The 24,726-nt window shown below is 48.5% G+C and overlaps 1 protein-coding gene across 1 annotated transcript in view; it reads left to right on the top strand.

The window, feature by feature from the left end:
* The window catches only part of CACNA2D4 (calcium voltage-gated channel auxiliary subunit alpha2delta 4), a 122,341-nt gene that overhangs the window by 85,649 nt on the left and 11,966 nt on the right, over positions 1-24,726 (top strand). The window contains exons 27-33 of the mRNA XM_041398618.1: positions 13,582-13,643; positions 14,756-14,770; positions 17,147-17,191; positions 18,115-18,177; positions 18,442-18,475; positions 23,333-23,405; positions 24,245-24,320. Of these exons, the coding sequence (XP_041254552.1) occupies positions 13,582-13,643; positions 14,756-14,770; positions 17,147-17,191; positions 18,115-18,177; positions 18,442-18,475; positions 23,333-23,405; positions 24,245-24,320 (368 nt within the window). The remainder of the gene's footprint in view (positions 1-13,581; positions 13,644-14,755; positions 14,771-17,146; positions 17,192-18,114; positions 18,178-18,441; positions 18,476-23,332; positions 23,406-24,244; positions 24,321-24,726) is intronic.

Here is a 24,726-nt window from a genome sequence, read left to right as displayed (position 1 = left end):
ATACCCTTAGTGATTAATATTCCACAGTCAGGAGAGAGCAAGGAGGCAGAGAGGATTTTTAAGAGTTTCTTTTTTAAAGGTTTCCTCTGACTTGTCTTGAATTCTGACTTAATTAGCAGTTTTCTTGTGGCCCAAGAGATGCCTTCTGCTGTGCAGAGCATCGGGCCAACTGCACAACTGCTGCCAGTGCAGCACTGGGAATGTGTAATCTTGGGGCAAATAGCACCTGCCCACACCTCCAGCCTGTCCAAAGCAGCTCCAGATGTGTCTGGCTGCTTTCAGCCTGACAGCCTGGGATTTTTCCAGCAGCCAGCACTCTGCCAGACCCAGGAATGCTCCCTGTATGTCCCCATCTCAACAAGAGGGACGCCGTGCCATCTGTTCTGAGCTTGCCTGGCATTGCTTGGGTTTGGGGGCTCAAGGATGGTCAGCATTGCTGGAGCTCTGAATGCTCTGAAGTTACCCAAGGGCTCCACAAACCAGGCATTTGTCTCTCTCATGGACTTTCTAGATGGTTCCTTCTCCCTAGAGCAACATGTCAGCTCAATGCCCTGTTATCCATGGGGCACAGTGGCCAGAGCTGTCTGCCGTGTGCTTGGAGTTGAATGTCTTTCCACATTCTTGAGAAAGCAGGGTTGCCTGTGGGGCTGGTGATGGCCTTTTCCTATTGCTGTTTCAAATAGGACAGCAAAAGACAACTTTTTTAGTTTCAGCTCAAAGCAACAAAATGAAATCATCCGTTTCTGGCCCATGGGCTCCAGTGGCCAAAAATACACCAAGCTGAAGTGCCACTTGGACATTTGGCCTGCTGTCAGACTCTAGAGGACTCTCTAATGAGGATTCCCCTAATTAGATTGAACAGGGAACTGGGGGGTGCAGAGGGGATTGTAATGACTCCGCAGCACTTGCCAGGGCCTAAAAACTACAGCAGGCACTATTCCTGCCTTGTGCCTGCTCCTCTGTGCCCAGACACCAGTAATGTTTGCAGTATCACTCCAAAGCCCTAGCTTTAGTGGGGAGGGTCCCAAGGAGCATGCTAGAAGAGTGGGGAGGGTTTCAGTTTGCTGTATCCGCATACTGGCTTAGTAACTGCCCAGTTCTGTGTCACCTTCTATGCAAAGCTTGCCATGTGCTCTATGAATGGCTCTCACCATAGCTGTCAGGTGGTGTTATTTTGTGTTTAATGACCCCCAGAAGTAAGGCTGAGGTAAGAGCCATTAGTGCTTCTGCACTTTTGGGTAGGTGGATAAATCTATCCCATTCTCCAGACAACAGCACTGAGGCTAGAGACACAGGGGACTGTGTCACTAGGATGAGACACTGTCAGGGACAGAGCCCAGCAACCTCTGTCTCTGATTATCTCTCCAAGTCCTTTGCACTAACCCTTGGATCATGGCTGAGGGATCAGACTCCGTTAACAGCTTGGCTTATGAGCACTGGCAGGGCTTGTGGGTGACCTATATTACAGCAGGGTAGGTAGCAGAGACTGCAACAGATGCCAGCAATAAATTATCAGAAAGTATGCACAGACTTTCATCCCTCCCCCACACTCTCCTTCGTGGCAAAGTCCCTTTCCCCTTTCCAATGCTGAATTGCTTTAGCCTTTATCAGAAAAGCAGCAGCATGAGGGAGGGCATGGAGGACGCTTTAAGGAGATTATCTTCTTTCCTTCCCCTTTCCTTGTTGCTTTTAGGATTCATGTTTTATTGCTATCACCCCATAATGTGATGGACAGTGGTACTCCAGCATTTAGTGACTAACCCATGTTGTTTTGTGTATGTCCCTTCATCTGCCCTTGGTGGGGCAAGTGGCAGCAGAGACACATAATCTGTGTGGCCCGACTACCACACCACAAGTGGCTTTAGATGGCATGGAGACCTCACCCATTCAGGTCCCCCAACAGACCTGTTAGTTGTGCAAATTTTCGATCCCAAGAGGTGACATTGTCTCAGTGGCAACCCTTCTTTGTTGTCTCTTTGGAATGCAAAAACACTCAGAGGTGGCAGAAAAGCTCAGCAATGCTGTAGAAACATCCAGTGTGTGGCTCTACTCCAGTGAGCTTCCAAGCTGAGGAGCTGGGGGCTTTATTTGCAGCACTTGCTGATGCATTAACACACGTGTTCAAGATTCATTAGTGTTGTGCTGTCACAATCACTGGAAAGCACATTTTAAATTCATACAAGAAACCCAGCTGCAGAAGAAATAGTGCCCTCTGACTTGCAGTGATCAATCACAGCTAAGCAAAACACCTCATCCAGAAAGCTGTAAAGCAAGCAGAAAAAGTGTAAAACCCGCTTGGTCTTGTAAAGGACTCTGCCACATTCCTGGCCTGATGTGAATAGAAACCTCACCCTTTGCGATATGAAAAGGTCAAAAAGCTTCTGATTTTTGGATTGGCAATGTAGGCACCTCTGAAATGCAAATGTATTGATGGTAAAAAATGTTTCCTCCCCAGGACCCTCCTGAAAGACCCTCAAGAAAGACCAACTTTATCCCTATTTTATGGAAGGGTAAATTATGATGCAGGTAAAACTGGCTGCTGACTTTGGCTGGCTGAAATTTCAGCTGCCTTGCTTTTGATGCTTCATCATTAGTCCACATCAGTTCCCCACTCACTCAGGATTTTCAAAGCTGTCAAGTGCAGCGTTTGCACTTGGGGTTGTAGATGCTGTCCTCTCCTGCAGAGAGTATTTGTAGGCCTTATCAAAGTTACACAGAATAAAAGATTTTTGGCCAGGTTTTCCCAAAGTTTCCTGACAGGCCTGTGGCAAAAACAGGAGAGAAGCCAGTTTTCTTGATTCCTCATTCCATACCTTAAGCAGAAAACACTATTTGCATCCCAAGCCTCCCTGACCAATGCACAATAATGAGACTGGAAGTTCTAGAGGAACTGCAAATACGAAGGGCATAAAGCCTCAGCAAATCCTCTGAGAAATACAGAGCATAGGAAGGGGAGTCAGGGAGGGTAGCACTTCTGGGAAAGACCCAGATTGCTGTGGAGATGTGGAATTCCTTGGGAAGCTGTGGAAGCAGGTGGAGAGAGCGGGATATCCAACCAGGAGTGACAGGAAAGTCCCAGCACAGTGAAAGTGTGGCATATGGAGGAGGCCCAGAGCAGCAGCAGGAGGAGAGCTGAGGGGGCAGTTGACAGGAAGAAATCCAGCCATGTGTGTGCCAGCATCTTCTCCAAGTATTACGGAACGCGACAGACCACGTGCATGTTTCCTCCCTGCAGAGCGGAGGCAGCTGAGAAGGGAAGCGGGTGAGGGCGTGGGAGAGGGGCTCAGAGGAGGGACACGTGAGCTGACTACCCAGTTTCCTCCTCTTTTTCTTGCCACGGGGTGATGTTTTTGTTCTTCTCGCACTGTTGGCAAAAATTGGTAACCAAGCGAGATGTGGAGGGGAGTTCTACATGAAGGTTGAGATAACATTTTCTGATCCAGCCGGGAACAGTTGGCTGTGGGTGGTGGCTTGTCACCAGCCCTGCCAGTTCTAATCCAGATCCCAGTTTTTCTCATTCTCTCAGCTGTGGAGTGAAGAGCCTTCCCTACAACTTTAATTTCCTGCAGGGGTTAATCCCATGGTAAGTGGTAGCTCAGGCCCTTAATCCTTTCGCTCAGTCCCTGGACAGAAGGACTGCAGCCACTCCTGCCCTGGCAGGTCTGAGGGAGGCACCCTTCTGCTCCCAGTTCCTCCTCTACACCCCACGAGCATCCTCCAGCATTTAAAATGCTGCTCCCTGCTTCCTGGCAAGCCTACCCTGGGGGTGTGGGTGGGTGGTACAACCAGGAAAAGGTTGCAGGCAGAGAAGACAGCGTGGTGGGAGAATCCTGGTTCTGTGGTCCTCATTCCCATCACTACTGTGCTCACAGGTATTTTCTGCACTTCTTGGCTGGATGGTGCTCTGAATCCCAAAGTATCCTCTTACTTGTTTTTATTTGAGTGGTGTTCATGAAGGAAGGTGTGTATGGGCCCACATTTGTGAAGGATTCTCTGAGGGGTCAAAAATTTTTACATGGCCCAGTACCTTCGCTGTGTCTCTTACTTAGAGTCAAAGGATGCAGCAGATCTTTAAGAGGGAAGGTGCCAGCCTGCCTGAGATAAGAGATACATTTACACTAACAGAGTAGTAGATGGAGGTGCATCAGTTTAGCAGCAAGATAGGAAAATGTAAGTTTTTAATCAATATAAGTTCTGTCCCTGGAGCGCTAGGCCAGGTTTCTGTTGAACAGCATGACCAGATGCCAAATCAAAGGGTTTCCAGATCAATATCAAGAGACCCATGTTACATCTTATGGGGATCAAGGCATTTCAGCTATCACCTTTTTTTTCCTTCCTTGTGGTTTCTCATCCGAAAATGAGGCAAGCCTGGGTGAGCCCTTGCACACAAGATGCCCTACACTTGCTTGTTTCCCATCATTCATTTCTGCATTAGTTCAAAAATTGGTTTTGCTTTTTTCATTGCCTGCATTTTGAAGTACACTGGGCCCTTGAGCTCACTGGCCTTCCTTATGCTTGACTCTTGTTTCTCTTTCTTCTGGTGGAGAAGCCAGCGTTGTGAAGAACTGCTGCCACCAAGGCTGCTCCCCCTTTTCCTCACTCCCCTTTTTGGCTGTGCTTCCCTGGGTGCCAGGCTCCCAAAATGAACTGCAAGGGTAGTGGCTTGTCGCTTTGGCAGCTGGAGCAGGAGGAGAGAGACAACGCAGAAAACACTGGAAAAATGGAAGAACTTAACTAAGGTGTCATGAGGCTGTGCCCTGGGCATGTCCAGAGGGGCAGGGACCATCCATGCCTGCACAGTGGTGGGGCAGAGCACAAGATGCTGGCAGTAAAAATCCTCTCAGCTCTTATCATGGGGGGATCAGCAACCCAGCATGCACAAAGCTCCTGGCAAACTTCCTGAGGAAAGGCTGACTCTCATCATTCCCACACAATGCATTTGTACTGGACTCTGAAGGAGACCTTTTTCTGCCATAGTGAGTTGCAGAGGGATCTGTCTCACTCGGTTGCCACTGTGGCACAAGGTTGTTGGTGCTGCCTGTAAGAGCCTGGAGCTCTTCTCCTGCCCCATTGCCTCCCATCAGTGTCCAAGAGGGGCAACCCTGCAAAGTCCACACAAACTGCACGGGATCTGGGCTGCTGCCTTCAGCTCCGGGGGTGCCTGCGGATCCCTGGGACACATTTATACTTTTTACAAGCTGGGAACATTGCCCATAGCTCAGCAAGATGTGGTGACAGCTCTCACAACCCAGAGCTCCAGCCAGGATCTTTGGATGCATCTGGGTTAGCACACAGATCACAGCCTCATGCTGCAGAGCTTGCCGAGGCTGAGGAAGGTCTGCAAATTTGATGTGACTTCAGTTTTCTACAGGGCTTGCAGACACAGAAGAGATACCTTTATGGCTAAGTTGACATCCCATCAAAGTCACTAGAAGTAGTGTGGAGAGCACCTTCAGCCCCTTTTCCCCCACACAGGTTCCTCACAGCAAAGTCACTTTGGGCAGGGAGTCTCACCAGGAGGGGAAATGCAGCCCAAGAGATGAGTGCCAAGCCAAGTTGCCTTTAACAGCTCACCTCTAGACTCAGGGTTAGGTCCTGGTTTTTTATCCCTTGTGTGAGAGCATGGTTCTTGGGGAATGAATCTTCCCAGCCTCCTTGAAGTGAGGAGGAGTGTGGTAGCAGGGCATGTCTTCCAAGAGAAACTTCCAGGTTTTTCTTGCAGTCAGTCAAGAGGTTCTGACTTGTGTGGCTTTGCTGTAAATTTAAGTCTCAGTCCTTCCTGTGATGGGTGTGGGGCATTTATGTGGGGCATAAATAATAGACAGTCTCTTGTATTCCCATTCATAAAAATATAATGAGGAAATGGTTATTTTCATTAAGAGAAGAAAAAAATTTCAATATGATAAAATAGGTTTTCAAAGCCAAGGAGTTAAGTGTGAGTTTATACTTGCCCAACCTTCATTCAGCCACTTGCATGGATGCAGCACAGCACTGCCTTTGCTCACCAAGCAAGTTCTATTTCTTTTTTTCACAGGACCCCCTCCCACACTCAGTGTAAAGGACACATGATACTCAAACTAACAATGAGGATGTTGTAATAAATAAGGCTGGTTTTATATGGTCAGAATTAAATATTAAACCACAGTTTTGGCAGGAGGCCACAGTCTGTACATTCCTAATTTTGCGGGTGCCCAACACGAGACCCTAGGGGCCATTTTGCAGAACTGCTGAACACTCACAGCTGTTTTCCAAAATGCTGGCAGCTTAGCCAGCAAACTGGTACAGTCTGAAGGAGTCAATAGCACTGAGAGCCAAGAGGTGCCAGGCCCTTGTCCTGCACCTGCTGCTCCTTCCCTGTGTGGCTAAAAGGTGAAGTCTCTTTTCCCATCAAAAGCCAGGAGAACGACCATTCTCTCTTGCCTCATCAGGAACAGAAATTCTCTATCATCAGCTACAAGGCAACTGTAGCTACTAACGTCTTCAGAACAGCGCAAGACAATGAATAGTGATGTATTGCCTGCAGGGCTTGCTTGGCAGGAAGTAAACAAATAAAAAAGATGCACATTTTGCAGTACAAAAAAAAAAAAAAAAAAAAAAAGAAAAAAAAAAAGAAAAAAAAAAAGGACCCCTGCTTCACTTCTTGAGAGCCATGTAGCCAAGTACCCTGAATGAAGCAGCCCATGAAAATACAGTGTGTGATCCTACAGTCAGGACTGTAACCCAGTGCAGTGGCACACTGCCTCCAGTACAGGTATTTCCTAACTTTCAACTCCTTGCTTTTGCAATATGAATAATATATTTCACAAAATCCAACCCCTCACAGATGAAGTAACTTTTCCTTCCATCTCTTGAGTCCAGAATTGAACTAGTTTATAGGAAAAAAAATTCATATCTTCTTGCTGTTATCATCCCCTCAATCACAGAAAGCTTTTTTGTGAGCCAGCATTTTGGTAAAGCCACAGCAGGAATAGGGTATGTGTGATAAGGTATTTCCCTGCAGCAGGAGGAACATCCCAGAACTCCCACTCCTGCTTCTTTCCAGGGAGAACTGAGTGTGTGTCATGGTGTAGCATGCTGAGGCATTACCCAGCTGGCCAGAGCATCCCAGTATGGTCATCTGAGCCATGGTTTGAGCCACCCAGGACTGGGACAGTTGTCAAGCAGTGTAAGCAGCTGCTTGTAACCAAACATGGCAAGTGAAGGAAACTGCCTGCTCTGTCTTTTGACTCAGCAACAGGCAAGACTCACCAAAGAACTACCCAGAAATGCCCTCCCACAGGCTTGAACCTCTCCCCATCCTGTTCCAGCCTCTGTTGCTCCCTGAATGCTTCTGTCCAGGTATCCTTGTGGCCCCGTGCTGACCCTCCCAGCCCTACTGACACACAGCTCTGCCTTCATCAGGCTTCTGTAGTGCAGAAAAGCCTAGAAAATCCTTTCTGCATCAGGCTTAAAAAACAAGCCAGAGCAAGGGCAGGAAGCTGGAGTGACTCTTAAAGATGTCTGAGCTGAGAGTGCACCTTGCTAGCATGTGACATTCACTTTGCTGGAGGAAAGGGTAAAGCTATGATCTGGTATAAAAATTACATAAGAAGGCTTCCTGCCTTTCTCTTTGCAAACAGCCCCTTTGCTCAGGATTTACCATAATTCCTCCAAGTGGACAGGATGCACTAACAGAGGCAGCACTGATGCCTGACAGGGAGACAACTCCCGCAAGCCTTTCGCTCATGTGGAATAATTCCCTTGCAAATGTTGTTTGCCCACAGCAATTAGAGGAAAATCCACCCCCACCCCCCCCCACAACAGATCTGAGCCACAAAGCTCAGAAGAAAAATGGTCTGCAGTTCTAGAAAGGCTCCTTTCTCCTCACTACTAGGAAGGTCCCCTGCTTTGGGACGAGTCGCTCTCCGTGTTTAAGGGTTCCCCTGTCTTTTAAGGGTTTACTTCTCCTGCAATAGCAGCAGCTCCAGTCTGTCCCCAAATGAGATCTTAATTTCTCTCTCCAGCCTTGAGTGGCAGGTCAGACCCTTGCAGCAGAGCAGTGCTGTATCCTGCCCGCTGCCATTCCCATCAGGGCTGTGCTGGATGTGGCACATTCAGGTTACCTGACAGTCCACGTGGTGGGCCTGGGGCGCAGCTTGGTCATGACCTGGTTGGAGCAACAGCTCCAAACACCCTCTCTCCCCAAATCAGGAGAACCCCAGTTTAATGTATCACTCTTAATTAGCAGGAGATGCAGGGACAGTAATGAACTGGTCAGGCAGAGGGAGGAGGAGGGGGCAGAATGCCCTGTTTGGGGGTGTGTGTGTGTGCACGTGTCTGTGCATGCATATGTATGCACACACGCACAGACACAGACAGGATAACACATATATATGCTCCTGTCCACAGTGTGCTTCACCTTGGCTCATTTGGGACCTCATTCTCACTCTTTCCCCCCAGTCAGGGCTGGAAGAGGCTGTGAAGCTTCTCTGTGCTGTATTTCACCCACCCCCCTCCATGCTGTGCCTTCCACCCAAAAGTTCAGAAATCACAGGCTCAGCCTGCAGAGATGCTGAAAGCAACTCAGGACTTATTTTTGGCTCTACTTGTGATTTGGCATCCTTCACTTCATGTCCTGTGGTCATGTCCATGAGCACACACCCCCACACACTTATAGACGTACACCCCCCCATTCCTAAAGCTGTGCTCTGAGTACTGAACCTCTTCGATTTTGGTCCGTACTTCTCCATTTTGGGTTGTTCTTACTGAGACAGCTGAGTCCAAAATGATAGCCAGCAAAGCCGTCAAAGTCAGGAGAGTGGCACCTCTCATGCTGACCCCTCTGAGAGCCCCGGGGAGTGGACAAAACTCAGGGCTCGCCAGGAGCTGCCCGTACGTGGTGACCCCAGCACCGAGTTCTCAGCCTCAAAGCTGCACCGGAGCCGCCTGTGGTGCAAGCAAAGCTGCCGGTGATGTTCTCAGCTGGGAGAAGTTGCTCCCGGCTGCCTGCGCTGAAACTGGACTGGAAGCATTAGGAACAAGCTCTGCAGCAGGTTTGCCGTTCTGCTGGATGGGAGAAATGCTGCCCGTCAGTCTCGCACAAGGGAGCCTTTGCGCGGAGCTGCCTGGCACGCAGCGCTGCCCTGCCTGCCGCCCCCCTCCCCGGGGAAGCCGCTTCCCGGGGGCAGCTCCACTCGCCTCGCTTAGCCGGGGATGGGGGAAAAACACAAAAGGGAAACGTCTTTACTTACCTCTCTCAGGCTGGAATGGACCCTCCTGTGAGAATGGCAGCTCTCCCAGCTCTCTGAAGCCGGTACAATCCCAAAGCAAATCCAGCAGAAAGTGCCTCTGTTCTGGACCCTAGCTGGCAGGAGCCCTCCCTAGCCAGCCGCTTGCCTCGCGTGGAGGGCAGGGGAGCCGCACAGCGAGATGACAGCGTGGGAAAGGGACTGTAATCCTCCGTAAATAATAAATAGGGGGAGAGAGAAAGAGAGAGAGAGGCGGGAGAGGGAGCGACTGTGCGCGGTGAAGTGACAGCTGGGGGTACATCTGCGATGGCAGCAGCACACGCACAGGAACGCGCACAGACAGTGCAGAGGAGTCACCCCGCCAGGCAGGCAGGATCTGCTCCCAAACACCCAGAGGAAGGAGCTCGGGAGGTTTTCATTCCTCTCAGTGCATCCTGGAGAAAGGGCACTTGCTGTCAGTCCCTCTCTCTCCCTCATCCCGCCCTTGCTGCCATCCCTCTCCGGGCGCCAGGAGCCGAGGGGCTCGAGGAGGGGTGAGGAGATGCCAGAGCGGGAGGAGCTCCCCACAGCCCCTGAGGAGGTAGATTGGTCAGGCACAGGTTACAGGAGAAAACACCGAGCTGAACAGTTCCTCCCCTCCCTCCATCTCTCCCCTGCTACGGCTGATGACAATAAACTCACAGAGACAGGCGTCAGGATGAGAGGGGACGAGCCCTGGCTTTTGTATAGGAGCGAGGCAAGCGGCTGCAGCGATGGGGACACAGCAGGGGACAACCCGGTGGGCTTGGGAGAAAGGCACCCCCTTCCCACCAGTGCTCCAGAGAGGGTGGTAGGGAGGCAGTGCATCCAAGAGGGAGACAACCGAGAGGTGCCCGTGGTGGGCAGCACAGCCCTGTGTCTGTTTCCTTAGGATTCAGGGAAAACTTGAGGGGTGCTGGTTGGGGGTAGTTGGGATGAGGGGAATGGGTGAAAGATCCACAGTTTGTTCCCCTGAATTTTGGGTGCAGCAGAGAGTGTGTTCAGCCATAGGTGCATGCGTCAGGTGCTGCGACATCCATCAGTGGCAGGCATTCCCTGCCCTCCCTGACATCTCCTGCTGGTACAGGGATGCAGTAAGCAGCCAAATCCAGCCCACTACCACCACTGGGATTTCCTCTGTGCTCTCCCATGGGCTGCTGTAGCCTTCTCCCTCAAAATCAGCCCCCTGTCTTGCCTTCCTCCATCTTGATGAGGACCTCAGTAGCTCACATTTGCAAGAATTACTGTTTTGTGGATCTATTTAAACTGTCCCTTCTATCAGGTCCAGTATCATAAACAGGCTGATTTGGGCTTTTTGTTCATTTTAATGTTAATGTCAGAAGTTATCTTTTGAAGTGAAATTTTTAGAGGACTCAAAATGAAATTTCAAGTTACTAACTCAAGAGGGAAAATAAGAATATTTCAGAAATAGGGACTAGAAAATACAATTGGATGGTACAGGCATGGCTGTTCTGCTGTTCTGGTACCTTCCAGTTGAATCATAGGTTTTATGTAACCATTGGACCAGCTACCATGAAAACAGGTTGTGAATGGCAAGATAAACCTTGGTAAGCACTCTGCAGGATGCAATCTTGACACTTTGTTATGCCTTTTTATTGTGCAGCAGGCCCAAGAATTAAATCTTGGGGAGAGCTCCTTATGTGAACAACATATGGATAATCAAAGAGAGAAGCCAGAGACTGCAGACAGAAAGAGGGGCAGGCAGAGGATGAGCTAATGAAGCAGGCATGCTCAGCAGAGGGAGGAACAGGTGGAGGGGAAGGCTCTTCTCTCCGTGCTGAACAGCAGTGCACAGCTCCAGGGAAGCCCAGTGCAGCCATGGCTTTGCAGGCAGGGTGGGCAGTGGCAAGTGGTGCACAGCTCTGGGTACCATGTTAACACAGTGATGCCTACCTGTGCCAGGTGCTCAGCACCACTTCTCCTCCTGCTTTATTGCATTGCTGGGCTGCCGCAGTGGCACAAGTTGCTTGCATGTGAGTAGGAATAAAACTGTTAGCCATGGTCTCTCTGGGGACTCTGCAGCGGCCACTCATCATTTCATGGACTTCAGATCTTCCTGCTGATGCAGTGTACCCTTTGCCACCAGGGCAAAAAGGCTCATTAGCAATCAGTTGTTCTTTGGAACAAGCGCAGACGAGTTTATTCCAGTTTTTTCCCTCTCACTTGAGCTATAGCATCATCCTTATCTCAGATTGGATCACTGCTTTCCTCCTTTCTCCTTGACCTCACCAACAGTGTGAAGACACACAGATGACTATTTGTTACTAGCACTGGGGGTGTCGATTGTGTTCTGCTTCTCCTCAGCTCCCATGTCTTACTCAGGTCACCCAAATGTGTGAAAGTTTCTCACAGTTCTTGCCAGTAGCTGCCACTTTCTGTCCCTGCCACTGGCCACCAGTCTGACCCCCCAGGTTTTCTTCTCCATCATGTTGCAGGCAGCTCTGTCCAGGCTGGGTATGTGCTCCTTATGCCTCCTGGGCAGAAGCAAGGATTTACAACCAGGGACTAAAACCTCTCTGAAGAACAATTTGAGGCCAAGTGTTCCCAGTGGCAAAAACATGAGCCACTGAGTAAGTCTGCATTGCAAGGTTAGTTACGTAGGTATCGACTCCTCTTCAAGTCTCATGAAAACTGTATGTCCTGGCTAATACTCAGTCCCATTGATGTGATCTGCTGTGATAAGGGGAAGGACTCTTTCTTGAGATGGTTTGAAAGGATGAATTTATTTAAAGCTACGTACCAAATCGGGTGCGTGGGCCTCATGGGATTCAGCAGCAACAGCACCGCTTGCCTGCTGTCATGGTGTGTTGGTTTGTCAGCAGGGGCACCAAGCCAAACCATGCCTGCCACAGCCTCACTGAAGCTGGGGAATCTTTGTCCAGGCCAGACTCAGCCCTGTCCTTCCTCCTTTGCATTCTTTGTCCTGTCTGGTTTGTGCTCTGTGAGGCTTAGGGCAATGCAGCTCTACAGAATCCTTCCTTTCCCCCACAGACAGGCAGTCAGATTCAGTTTACAGCAGGGAGAGCTGGATGAGAAATGTGCCTCTGATACATGGGATTGGTAAGATGTACCAGCAGTAGGAATGTGACAAGGACAATGGTATAAAACACAGAGCTGATGCCAGGTGCTAGGGTCTCTGTACATGAGGCAAGAAAATATAACATTTCATACTCCAGTTTTAATTCATACCCATCTGAATTAGAGCATCAGATCATACTGTTAGCTTAAAAGCACCCACACGGCATGATTCAGATTTAAAGGATCTGTTCCCCCCTTTGAAGCTCCTTTTAATTCAGAGGAAATCTGTAGAAATAGCAATACTTCATCCTCCTGATATTGGTGGTTGTGAAAAAGGCCCCAGATCTCCCTCCCTGTATTTCCTTTTCTCCCTCACTTGCACTTTATATTCTATTTCAAGGTCCTGCTTGAGGCTGTAATTCCTCCAGAGCTCTTGGATTCAACTAGTTGACACAGAGCCCAGTTGTTCCCCATCACCACGCCGGGCTGTGCACGACTGCACTGGTTATTGTGTGTGCCTGTAGGCAGCCTAGCCAGGGACAGCCAGGTTGTCCTGTCAGGGGGACCCTGCACTGTTCCTTCTCCTCTGCAACTATGCCTTAATTCAGGAGCATGATGCTAGGAATAGAAGGGAAATTAAGCCAGGAAATTAGGACACACTTCATTAAGAAACACACGTACACACGGAGTTCTGCTTAGCCCACCGTGCACTAGGCTGGGACCAGGTAACAAATCACTATGCATAATCGACTTCCTGTCAAGTGGCATTCATTATTCTGTGCTTTTGTAGTGGCTTAGGAAAAACCTAAATCTCTGTGGTTCCCCCTTGAGACAGGTGGGTTTTCAAATTAATCCCTTCCTCACTGGCCTACTTTATTTCTGATTGATGCTGCATGGTATAAGAGTTGAGGCTGGGGCGATCACAAACATCCGTTCTGACCAGGCAAATCTGAAAAAGACAAAGGCAAAAGCTCATGCCACCCTGGGGGGCTTTTGGGGGATTTTTTTTCTTTTTTTTGGTGGTGCTGTTGTTGATCTGTTTGTAGCTTCATAGTGTTTAGTGTGAGGGAAATCTCAGTACTTTGGTACAGTCAGTGTCCCCTTTTCCTCTCCCTTGTTAAACCTCTGACTCTCACTTGGCAGTCTGACTCAGCGCTTACCATTCACACTTGGAGGCAGGTTGCAGTTGTGATTTACATCCCATCACCTTGGGCAAATATTTACTCCTCTTTTCCCAACTTGTATTTGTCTTTAATGCTCCTCTTTTGATCTTCTCCTCTTTTTTTGTTCCCTGCAGCGGTGGGTGTGCAAATAAAGCTGGATTTGCTCCAACGCAAGTTTTGGATGGCCATGCAACAGGTAGGAGCATCAGCAACCATGCAGAGACACAATTTAGTGCTCTTGGTCAGCAAGGTCGATGCTATGTTACATCACATACAGTGGCATTTTAATGAGGGCTTTTGTGGAATTCATATTAAGAGATTTATGAAGTAGATTAGTTTGAAGTCACACATTCCTGTAATCCTTTGTCAGCACTGATGCTGTGTGAGCCATGAGTCTGTTCTGCAGATGCCGTGGTGACAGTGTCAGCATCCTGGCCTGGCATTAGCTGTGCTGCATGTGACACATTTAATTGTGGAAATATGCTTGTGCTCATTCAGCCTTTCAGAAAACTCATGGAAATCTGCAGTTTTGGGCACACAGAAAAAAAATCTACTGCCTTCTTTTATCATCTTGATAATGATAACAAAATGCTACCAGCTTGCCAAAATAAAAATTACTTGCTCCAGGGATAAGCTTTTGCTGTTGTCCTAATATTAGATAGTCTTCTGGACTGAAGGAAGTGGAATAATTAAAACAACTCCCCTGGTCTGGGGAGCAAGACAAATGAAACACCTTTCCCTCATCACTCAGGGGCTTTCTTCCCAGGCTTTGCTTTCAGGGAGGTGTGCTGGAGGGGTGAGCATGACAGGACTGTAGCAGCACACAGCAGAAGCAGCTCTCTGCTGTCAGGAGAGGGAACTGTCATCAGACAGGGATGAGAGAGAAGGTAGGAGGGCAGGAAGCTGCTCTGTGGAGACAGGAGCATCCTCACAGGTTGGGATCACATAAACCTAACCTGAGCTAAAAAGATTTGTGCAAAGCACATGAGCGCATCCTGAAACAGCAACAGAGAGAGCTTCGTTCTAAACATGCTGCTCAGGGCCATACCCAGGCAGTTCTCACACAAACAAGCCCTCATGGGTGTTAAATGAAGCTGGGAGGCCTTATGAAAGCAGGTGAAGGAGGCCTGTGTGCCAAGAGGCTGTGAGCTGTGGCCCTGGTAGGTGCTGGTGTGAAAAAAGGCTCCATGTGCTTTCCCAAGATGTGAGAACCGTTGGACAGAGGAATGACTAACAGATTTTGTTTTCTCTCTCTCTCCTGCCTCACTGATGCCGTGCTGCTGTGGATGTCCACGCTGTGCCTCCCAGCCCAATGACACTGATGTGAGTGGACAAAAGCTGGGGACAGGGAGGCATCCTGGCATGCCTGGCTTGGCTTCCTAATTGTGTCATTTGTGTGCCAGCATATCATAGGCACTGTCCCTTGTCTGTAGCCTCTGGAGAGCGTCCAAACCTGTCACAGGCTGTGTTTGTCTTCACAGTAATTAAGTGTCTTTGGCAAAGCTCAAAGTGCTCTGGGTCACAGAGACCTGAGGAGGGAGGAGCAGGAGGATGCTGTGAGGTAGGCTGGTCTCTGAGGAGGGAGCTGTGCCCATGAAGCAGCAGATGTCATCTCAGAAGAACCAGGGAGAACAGGCTCAGTTCTGCCCCCTCTCAGGGGCTCCCTGCAAGCTGCCAGTGCTCTCAAACCAGAGTCCTGGCTGTGGTGCTGCTGCTGCATGGCCAGCCCAGCACCAGGTGCTGCTGGAACTTCTCCAAGTCTGCAAGTGCAGTGGCAGTGAGACCCAGCCCTCACACTGCTGAGGAAGATGTGTGAGACACAAGCCCTTCTTGTAGAAAACCACTGTGGTTCACCTGGGTTTCTGTTCTGATATCTGAACTCTGAGCTCTGAATTTGTTATCCCCCAAGGCCATAACTGTGGTTTGTTGTGACCATGTTTCTCTGCTGACCAAAGGAATGAACCTGTCAGGGTGAAGCACAAGGCGACCTCTAGGAACACATCCAGGGAAATAAAACAACCATGTGTTGCTTTGTGGTGAGGCAGGGGTGAGAGGGTGCTTGCAACTCTGAATAAAGGAATTTTTTTAAACCATCGTCCCTAGAGCCTCAAAAAGCCAGCTGGATTCAGAGTGTGAACTTGTGATATTGCAAAGCTGTGGGACTTGAAAAAACTCAGGCATCTCCAAACCTCCTCTGAAGCAGAACAGAGGGACAGAAAACTGGTTTTGTTCTGCAAAACTCGAGGGGAGAAATAAATTCTAACTGAAAGTTACAGTCTTGTTGTGGTCTGGAATGGCCAATTTCCCTCTTGTTGCTGAGAATCACCCAGAAAGGGGGTTGGATTTTATGTCTAAGGGTTTTGAGAAATAGTGGGTAGCTGGCTGAGAGCAGACAGGCTATGTGCTATGACAGTGTCCTTCCCTGACCCCAGCAAACCTCTGGCAGAAAGGGGACTCCATGCACAGAAAAGGCAACACTGTGTCAGCTTTCTTCCCTCTGCTACTGGAGAAAACAAAATTAAAAAATAACACAAAGAGACAGATACATGCAGCCACGCAAATTCTGAACAATTATGAAATCAATAAGCACCTGAAGGGTTTTGTTACTCACCACTTAACCCCTCATGTCCCCACCCAGTTCAGTGTTGTGAAACACGTGTCAAGTCCACTATGCAGAAATTCTAAATGAAAGAAGTGAATGGTGCCTTGGGCTACATGTGCACCATTCACATCCTATTTTATCATTAGCTGTTTGGAGAATAAAGAAACCAACAGCAACAACAACAACAAAAATCCCTGCCTGAGAAGAATCCTGATCTAAAGTACCATGCTATGTTCTTAGTCCAGATACTAACAGATGCTGAAATGCATGCTGGTTTCTCCCTGGTGCACAATAACCTTTGCTTTTGCTCTTTCTTTACAAGTGCCTCCTCTGCTTGGAGTGCACAGGTCCTGCTGGGCACATGTCAGGGAGGCAGGTGCAGGATCTGAGCCCTCAGGATAGGGGATTTTGCTGCTAGAGGCAGGGAGCTGGAGTGGCTGACCTGGGGGTGATGGTGGTGGAAATGCCAGCTGAATTGCAGAGCTGTCTGGGATGCAAACCTTTAGCCTGGCAGTCCCAAAGGGGAGACAGTAAGATGAGCTCCTGCCATGTGCTGAGGGATACACTCAGTGCAGGTGGCTCCGGGTGCAGCTGCAGGCTGGGCTCTGGGAGCCCCAGGCAAGAGGCTGTGACCTGGCACTGACCCTTTGCACAACAAAGGGCACCACGGGGACATGTGGGACAGCCACCTGGAGACACAGCAGGAGCAGATGTCCCATCAGGATGACCCCAGATGATCACACATGGGCTGTGAGGGGATAAAAGCTCAGTTTCCTTTGTTTAGGGCCCCTCCTCAGAGGCACAGGCTTGAGCTCTTTCTGTGTTGCTGCACCATTAATAAGTTGCTTTAAGGTTCTGGATGTCTGAGACCCTGCTATGGGAAACCTGGAGTTGAACAAGTGAGGAAAACTTGTCTGTTTTGTGTGAGTGTGGGGTGTATGGGGAGTCAGAGACCTGTGGGGTCACTGTAGCTGCTGCTGCCTCAGTCCCAGCAGTGAAAGCCTCTGGTGGTGGGGGAGTGACTGCCAGAGCCCCTGCATGGTCAGACTGGGAAGTTTCCTTCACACCATGGTTAATTCTCTGCTTTCCCTTTGCAGTGCAGTGGCTTGGATGGTGCCTGTCCACTCAGCTGTCAGGATGATGTAAGTTGCCTCAGTTTCTTCTCTGTACCTGTGGTGGGTGTGATTGACCACCTGCTCTGTGGAGATCTCTGTCTCCCCAAAAAAGGCAGTGCCTGTTGTCTCCTCACAAGAGATTGCACAGCTGGGGGGCAGGACCTCATAGTAATGAGACAAATCTGCAGTTTAGGTCTTCTCCCAGCTGGGCCAGGGCAGAGACATTGGGATTCCAGCCAGTTAAAGTCCATCTACTTTAAATCTGTCTCCCTGGCATCCCAGATCTTCCAAAAAAAAAAAGTGGCTGGCAGCATGACATGCATGCTGGACACCTCTCTTTGTGTTTATGCCACTGCTTCAGCCTTGGTATCAGGAATATGTGAGACAGGAGCTCCTCTGCCCTGAAAAGTGAGATCACCAGAGATTTTTTTGTTGTGTGTTCATGTAGGATTTTCTCTGCTTCCTAGTTTTCCCTGCAGGAAAGGGTTTTCATGTAAACTCTGTGCCTCCATTTCCTGCTTTTTAAAATAAAAGTAGATCAGCACTGATACTCAGTGGTGGGGAGAGGGGTATTTTGTGAGTGGTTATAAAACTCTGAGATCTGAAGATGGAAAGTATTAGATATCATATTACTAAAGAGAAGAGCACTACAAATATCCTGTCTCTTCCTGAAGGATGCCTTGCCTTAAGTGTGGCCCACAGCCTGCTAGGCCTGCAAAGAGCCCCAGCTAGAGATAATCTCTGTCACAGCTCATGGATTCAATACCTCAAAATGGAGACAGAAAGGGAAAAGAATTGTGTAAAACTCATGGTAGCTGAGCTGTGGAGCTTGGTGTGGAAATGCCAAGGCTGTTGCCATCATCACAAACCCATACTGCTTCATCCTGAACACAAACAGGGGAAAAGCCATAAAAGCCATCTTTAATATTGCTTCTCCTTCATCTCTGCAGATTCTGAACTGCTTCCTCATTGACAACAATGGCTTTATACTTGTTTCCAAAATACCTGAAGAGGTAAGAGAGCATAAGAGAAGGAGGAGAGTGGGGTTTGCTTGTTCCTGAATAACCCACCAGAGCTGGTTAAAACAAATGAAGTTGAATTGTGTAATAAGGGTGGCTGTGGTATAATTAAATTCAACTGTGCAGTGAGGGGGAGGGCTCCCTGCAGAGTGACAGCACATCCTAGGTGAGGAAGGAGTTTGCAGTGATAAGGAAGGAACTAGTCAAAATATCTTTGGATCAGAAGAAAGGAAATTAGACTCCATTCCCTTGGCACAGATGCTATTGAAAGATGATCTAAGATGGAAAGGGAAGGGAAGGGAAGGGAAGGGAAGGGAAGGGAAGGGAAGGGAACAGCACTTTTGAGTGCTTCTGAAGTCAAAGCAGGTGTTCTTCAGGAAAGGAAACTGAGGGGATGGTAAGAGCAAAATGCTAAAGGCAAAAAATGAAGACAAAATCATTTAAGTGAATTGGAAACAGGAATACACCTGTAGAATTGGAGAATTTACTGGACTTGCAGAGGTGAAAGGAGCAAGGGAAAAGGCTCAGAATAGAAATAAAAATAACTTTTGTGGTTCCACAGCCATTTCTAGGGAGCTGAAGGGGTGCAAGTTGGATGTGATATCCTGTGCAGCTGGGTAAAGTCAACAGTACCAGCCACTGCATGGTTGAGCTGCACTTTTCCATTCTCTGATAAATTCACCACAGAGCTACTTCTTTCAAAATAATTAAACCCCATAGTTCTGGACATCAGAAAGTGATATGTGGGAACAGTCTCATAAGCTGCAAAGCAATAAGTCAATAGTAAGAGTGGGCTTAGAGAAGAAGTGGGAAATGAAGGAGTTTTGTTACTGACAGAATCATGGAATTTCATTAAAATTGCCATTGTACTGGTGTTAACAAATGCAGTTCGGGCATTTCCAAAAGGCAGCAGATCCAATCCCAGAAATTACTTTCTTCAAGATGTGACAAACAGGTCGAAATGGAAATTAAGGTAACAGAATTCCTGGTGGATGTGATTGGCACAAGCAGCACAGCTTCCAGAAGGAAGAAAACTTATTAGCTATAGTTCTTTAAAAGCGTGACAAAATCAGGAGATAAGGGAGACTAGATAACCTGTAGAATTTCAGTTCTCTTCAGCCTTGAACAGAGTCCTTTAAAAGAACCTGGTGAAACAGTGAAGCATGAAGTAATGACATTGATCTCAAAGTAGCTGGGACAGAAGAGTAAGAAGAAGAATTTTTAGATGGCTATTCAGATGGAAAACATCAGCTGTAAGAGTCCCATGGTTTCCCACCTGGACTTGGGTTGGTTAGCATATTCAGAATGGGATGGAAAAAGGAAAAAGGGAGACTGTGCATTCTGCAGGCACTGCACAGTGAGTTCAGAGAGGCTGAGATGAGATTCTTCAGAGTCACAGAGCAAAACCAATAGGCAACACAGAGGCACCAGGGGGGATAAAGACAGATACCAAGGGGAGCCTATTGCAAGGGATAACCAGCCTCTTTTCTGTAGGAAAGTGAAAAGTGCCCTGCCCAGCACACTGACTAGTCTGGTAGTGTCCGTGGTGTGCCAAAAAACAAAAATGCAAATAGAACTTGAAGACTAAGGGAGGGAAATGCTGTAAAAGTTGCATTGGCTCCCCACTCTGGGTGGCCAGGCCCTACTAAGTTTTTGGGATGGGCTGGTGGTCTTAGGAATTGCTGTTTTCTTCTCTGACACCCATGGCATTTTCAAAGACACTTTACTGACTCCTATGACATGTGTCCATCAGCTACACCCTTTAGTTGCCATGTCACCTGTGTGTCCTCAGCACTGCCCTCTTGGGCTCTGCCTTGGTACTTTTTCCTGCTTCTTATGGAAAATGGGTTTTTCCAAAGCTCATCTCTGAAAGATCTGACTAGCAGAAACATGGCATTGTAGTGGATGTGGATAAACTATAAACATTATCCACATGCCTCCAAGATCAGGCATTTTGGCAAGCACCAGAGCTGTCCTCCTCCAGCTTTTACCTTCCCTGATCTCAGAGAGTTCACCACTGCTTTTTTTTTTTTTTTTTTTCCTGATTTCTTTATCCTGTTCCAGTTACTGTTTTTATTTCCTGGTGACACCATGAGTCTCCACACCATTAAACCTTACAGGGAATTCAAGACAGCACTAAATCAATACCCTGGGTTTCCTAGATGCCATCTGGATGTTGCTGCGTGGGATCACTTGCTGCTGTGTGACCTTCCCTGTCCCATTCTGTATTCTTTCCTCAAGGCATCCATTAAAAAAATGCCCAAAAAATCCTGGAGCCTGGGTTTTTGTGGGTATTTTGTCTTTTCTGCCTGCTAGAGGTGCCTGCTGCCTGCACTTCCTTCCCTGAGTAACCTCACTGGAAAACAGAGCAGCTTCCCACAGGAATGGGGTGAGGACAGCATGGCTCAGACTCTGCTCTTCTCTGCCCTTGGGATGGGGGATCAGGATGAGGGATTGGCTCTAATAACCTCTGTGTGAAGGCAGCAGGAAGCTTACTGGCAATTGGAAACCACCATGGAAAAGGGACTCAGGATTTTAATGAGTGACAAGTTGGAAGCTCCCTGCAGGATTACTTGGGGAAGAACGGGTAATCTCTTAATTCAAGCTAATCTCCCCATCCAGTCTCATCCCATAGGGAGTGAAGAGTTAAAACACAGAGCCAGGAGAAGGGAGTGAGTGAGGACCAGGTGCTCTTGGAGGAAGGGAAAATAAGTGGCAGGGTCAGGCTGTGCTGCAGGGAGGGCTGCTCTGCTTTTTCTGTCGTGTTTGCAGCCGTGTCCCCACAGCCACCCGAGTTTTTAGCTGATTCTCACTGCCAGTCATAGGCACAGCTGTGGATCCCAGGTCTTGAGCTCCCTCCGCCTGCTCCGTCCAGATGTTCCCTTTCTCACTAAACCTGTTTTTCTAGGATTGTTGCCTTCTGCCTGAGGCATTTTGCAGAGGATGTCTGCAAGCTCTGCCCAGGTGGGACTCCAGGAGCAAGTGCAGAGAGGCAGCCAAAAGGCCAAGATGCCACCAGAGCTCAGAGCTCCTGGAGAAGCAAGGGCTGCCTCTGTTTGAGCCATGCTGGAGGAAGAGGCTGCCTGCCTACCCAAAGCCTGGGCAATTTGGCAGATCCTGTTTGTCTACAGCTTCTGAGTGTACAAAAAGTGTAAATTGCTCAATGAGCCAGCAAAGCATGGATGCATGTGAGCAGTGATGTAGCTTTTGAGTCATATGTGTGCTCTGGGTTGCACAGCCTGCACATGTGCCTGCGCACTCAGCTGCAGCGGGGAGTGACACAGCATGTGTCATGTGGGATGTCAGAGCAATGCTTCGTGCTGCCAACCTCTGAAATGGCAGGGGCCTGTGGAAACTTGCCCAGAGATGGGAGTTAGGAGAAACACAGCAGAGGGATGCCTAGGAGAGCAGCAGTCACTGGAGGAAGCAGGGTGTAAGGAGAGCTGCTTTACAAAATGTTGCTCCAGTACGGGACAGCTTTGGTTTCTGCCTAGTGATGCTTTTCTGTGTCACTGCCTGCACGGGGTACCTAAGAGAGCAGCAAGCTTTGAATGTCTGGTTTGCTGTTGGAGGCCAGTTTGCTGATGCCTTTCTGAACACACTCCCTAGGCCATACTCTCACTTGAACTAATAGCTGCTCATTCTTATACCTGCACAAATGATGTCCTGCATGGAGAAATTCAGCCAGACATCAGCATCTCTTGACAGGATGGCCCTCATTTACAGCCTTGCAGTGGCCCTCTCTCCTTGCCCCACTGCCTGCAGCTTGCACTGTGTTAAATCTCACTGCTGGGTCTGCAGACTGGTATTAAATCGAAGCAGCTGGCCTCTTCACCACCCTAATCAGATTGAAAGAGCGAGGGAGGTGAAAAAAGTTAGTGCTTGCTCAGGCACATTTGACTGTCTGAGATGATTACAGCCTAAATGCTTGAAGGGGAGTTGATGTTATGCATCAATTTGTACAGTGAAATGACTTCTAAAGCCTTTTGGGAAGAGGCTCATAACCATGTAACACTACTGTTAGATGACTGCCATGTGATCTTAGGTAAATCTGCCTAAGGGTTTGGACTTTTTTTGTGGAAATGTCCCACTCAAATAAATGAAGTCATCTGTCATCTGCTAATACATGCTAAATGACTGCTAGCCTATCAGTGGGAAAGCAAAATATCCCAGACTGTGTGAATGCTTCCATAACACATGGGAGCTATTTACTGTCTGTCAGGACCCATGAGCCAGGAAAACAGACAGAGGGCAGCTCATATCCGCACTTTTATTATTTACAAACATTTCATTTACTTGCTTGTGAACAAAGCAGTGGACTTGACAGGTCTGAAGCATTTTTGCAATATATTTGTCATGGTTTAGTAATCAGGAAGGTCAGAATTGTTTGTCTGAGGAAATCTTTAAAGCAGCAGTTAGCAGATTTGAGATTGGGTCCTTATTTGAGGTTATTGACTCCAAGGCATACATGGAAGCAGAGGGCCACAAGCTCCACCTTTAGTTCAGGCATGCAGGCAGGACTGGGGGCTTGTTGTCCCCCCAAATGCAACCTAGTCCTGGCTGTGCCAATGCACAGTATGTGAGCTACAGGGATGGATGGCCTTGTGTTGTGTTGTTTGGATCAGTGCCTGCTCAGAACTCACCCAGCAGTGAGTTGTAATACTGCATTTGCTACCTAAAGAAATCTGTACATCACGCTCGTGCATGGTGGGCCAGTTCCCCTAGGGCAGCAGGAGAGCAGAGGTTTCCAAAACCACAGTGGCCATGGGTAGCAGAGAGGCTCAAATGGAAGACTCAGGCATTCAGATCCAGAGAACATGGATTCCCAAAAAGCCACAGAGAGTCCAGGCTTCCAGTGATTCAGCATGCCTGGGTCTCTGCAGCTTGAAAGTCTGCATTTTCTGACAAGCCACAGGAACTTACGTGGGCTAAGTCATTTCCAAGCGTGGTAGGAATGGTGCAGGATGCCCAGCTGGTGTTGGGGGAAGTCCTCCCTCAAGCTTTCCAACCAGCCAAAGGACAAAGCTCAGCGTTGCCTCCTTACAAAAACCCTCGTGTACAGCAGGCCTCCACACAAACTAGATCAGCTGGAACCATCGAGCATTTGGAAAATCTACAGTTTATTCCTTTTTTCCCTTTTTGTACTTGCAGACTGGAAAATTTTTTGGTGCAGTGGATGGCTCAGTGATGACCCAGCTGCTAAACATGGGCATGTTCAGGCGGTAAGTGGGGGATCTCCGCACTGTACTTCTTGTTCTTTGCTGGTGTGTGGGTCAGAGCACGTTGGTCCCTCTAAGAAGCACTTGAGCAGGGAAAATGCACGTGCTGGTGATGCTGGTGACTCTCTTATCCAGACACAAGAGCTCCTTTAGCTACCTGCCCCATCTGCTGACTGCCTCAGCCATTATCAGCACACACACTGTTTCTCCTCATCTCTTGCTCTTCCACCTGCTTCAAAACACAGAGAGAGACAGAAATTTCCAATCTCTGTGTGACCAGAGAGCAGCTGCTTCTCTGTCTTTTCCAGGGCAAAATGTTATGAGAAACTTTTCTTGGCATTTTGGGTACAGAAGTGCTTCAGTTCCTCGTGCCACTCGGAAAGCCTTTCTGGGAGTGGTTGTCTGAGAGCCCCACAGATGCAGCATTGCAGCTGGCTGACCGCATTTCTCTCTCTTAAAAAAAAAATTCTGTTCATCTCACTCCACTGCCTCAGCCAATGTCAAAAGAGAGTTCAGAGTTTCAGTGGCTTGAAAACAGGAACTAGGGGGACCTGAGGTAGCTACAATTATAATTCCTCTGCTTCATAGCTTGCTTTACTCACTGTTTGAAATTAGGGACATATTTCCTCCTGTACTGACCCAGTTAAGTTAATCCTGTATTTCTTGCTCTGCAAGATCCAGCACTGGCCAAACAGCAAAGGCACATGTAAGCAGGTCACTGCTTTAGTGAATCCAGGAAACAGTTCATACCTGACATTTTTTGAGGAAAAGCTGACGTGTCTGTCCCGTGGGTGGTTGCATTGCTTGCTTTTGACTGCTTGCCTGTTGTGTTTTGCTTGCAGAGTGACCATGTATGATTACCAGGCAATGTGCAAGGTGCCCTACCACCACCACAGCGGCGCCCGACCCCTGCTCAGCGTACGTATCTGATCTGTCACCACGCCCTGTCACCATGCAGCCCTCCCTGGCTGGGCTTCCTCCTGCAGGGCATCTCCAACATTCCCCAACAGACTTGAGGAGATGTTTGCTGTCAGGATGGGACTGTCCAAACTCACCTCAGGCAGATTCGTGAAGCAGTGGTGGCCACTGATGTTTTTACAGTGTGAGTCTCTATTGCCATATAGGATCTCACTGAAAATTGGAAGGAGCAGGGAAAGAACAGGAGCTAGACTATTGCAGGTTCTCCTGAAAGTCAAGCAGTCAGCTAGCAGCTGAAATGAACAGGAATGCTTTTACAGAGCATGGTTTTACTCAGCTCAAGGAGGAGAGTTGCAGTGTCAGGGAACAGAGCGTCTGGGGAAAACTGGCAGTCATTGGGGAAGGA

This window comes from Onychostruthus taczanowskii, unplaced genomic scaffold, assembly GCF_017590055.1.
Source record: "Onychostruthus taczanowskii isolate IOZ18803 unplaced genomic scaffold, ASM1759005v1 scaffold15, whole genome shotgun sequence".
NCBI lineage: Eukaryota > Metazoa > Chordata > Aves > Passeriformes > Passeridae > Onychostruthus > Onychostruthus taczanowskii.
Note: the sequence above shows the minus strand (reverse complement) of the source record. Positions and strands in the feature narration are given on the sequence as shown.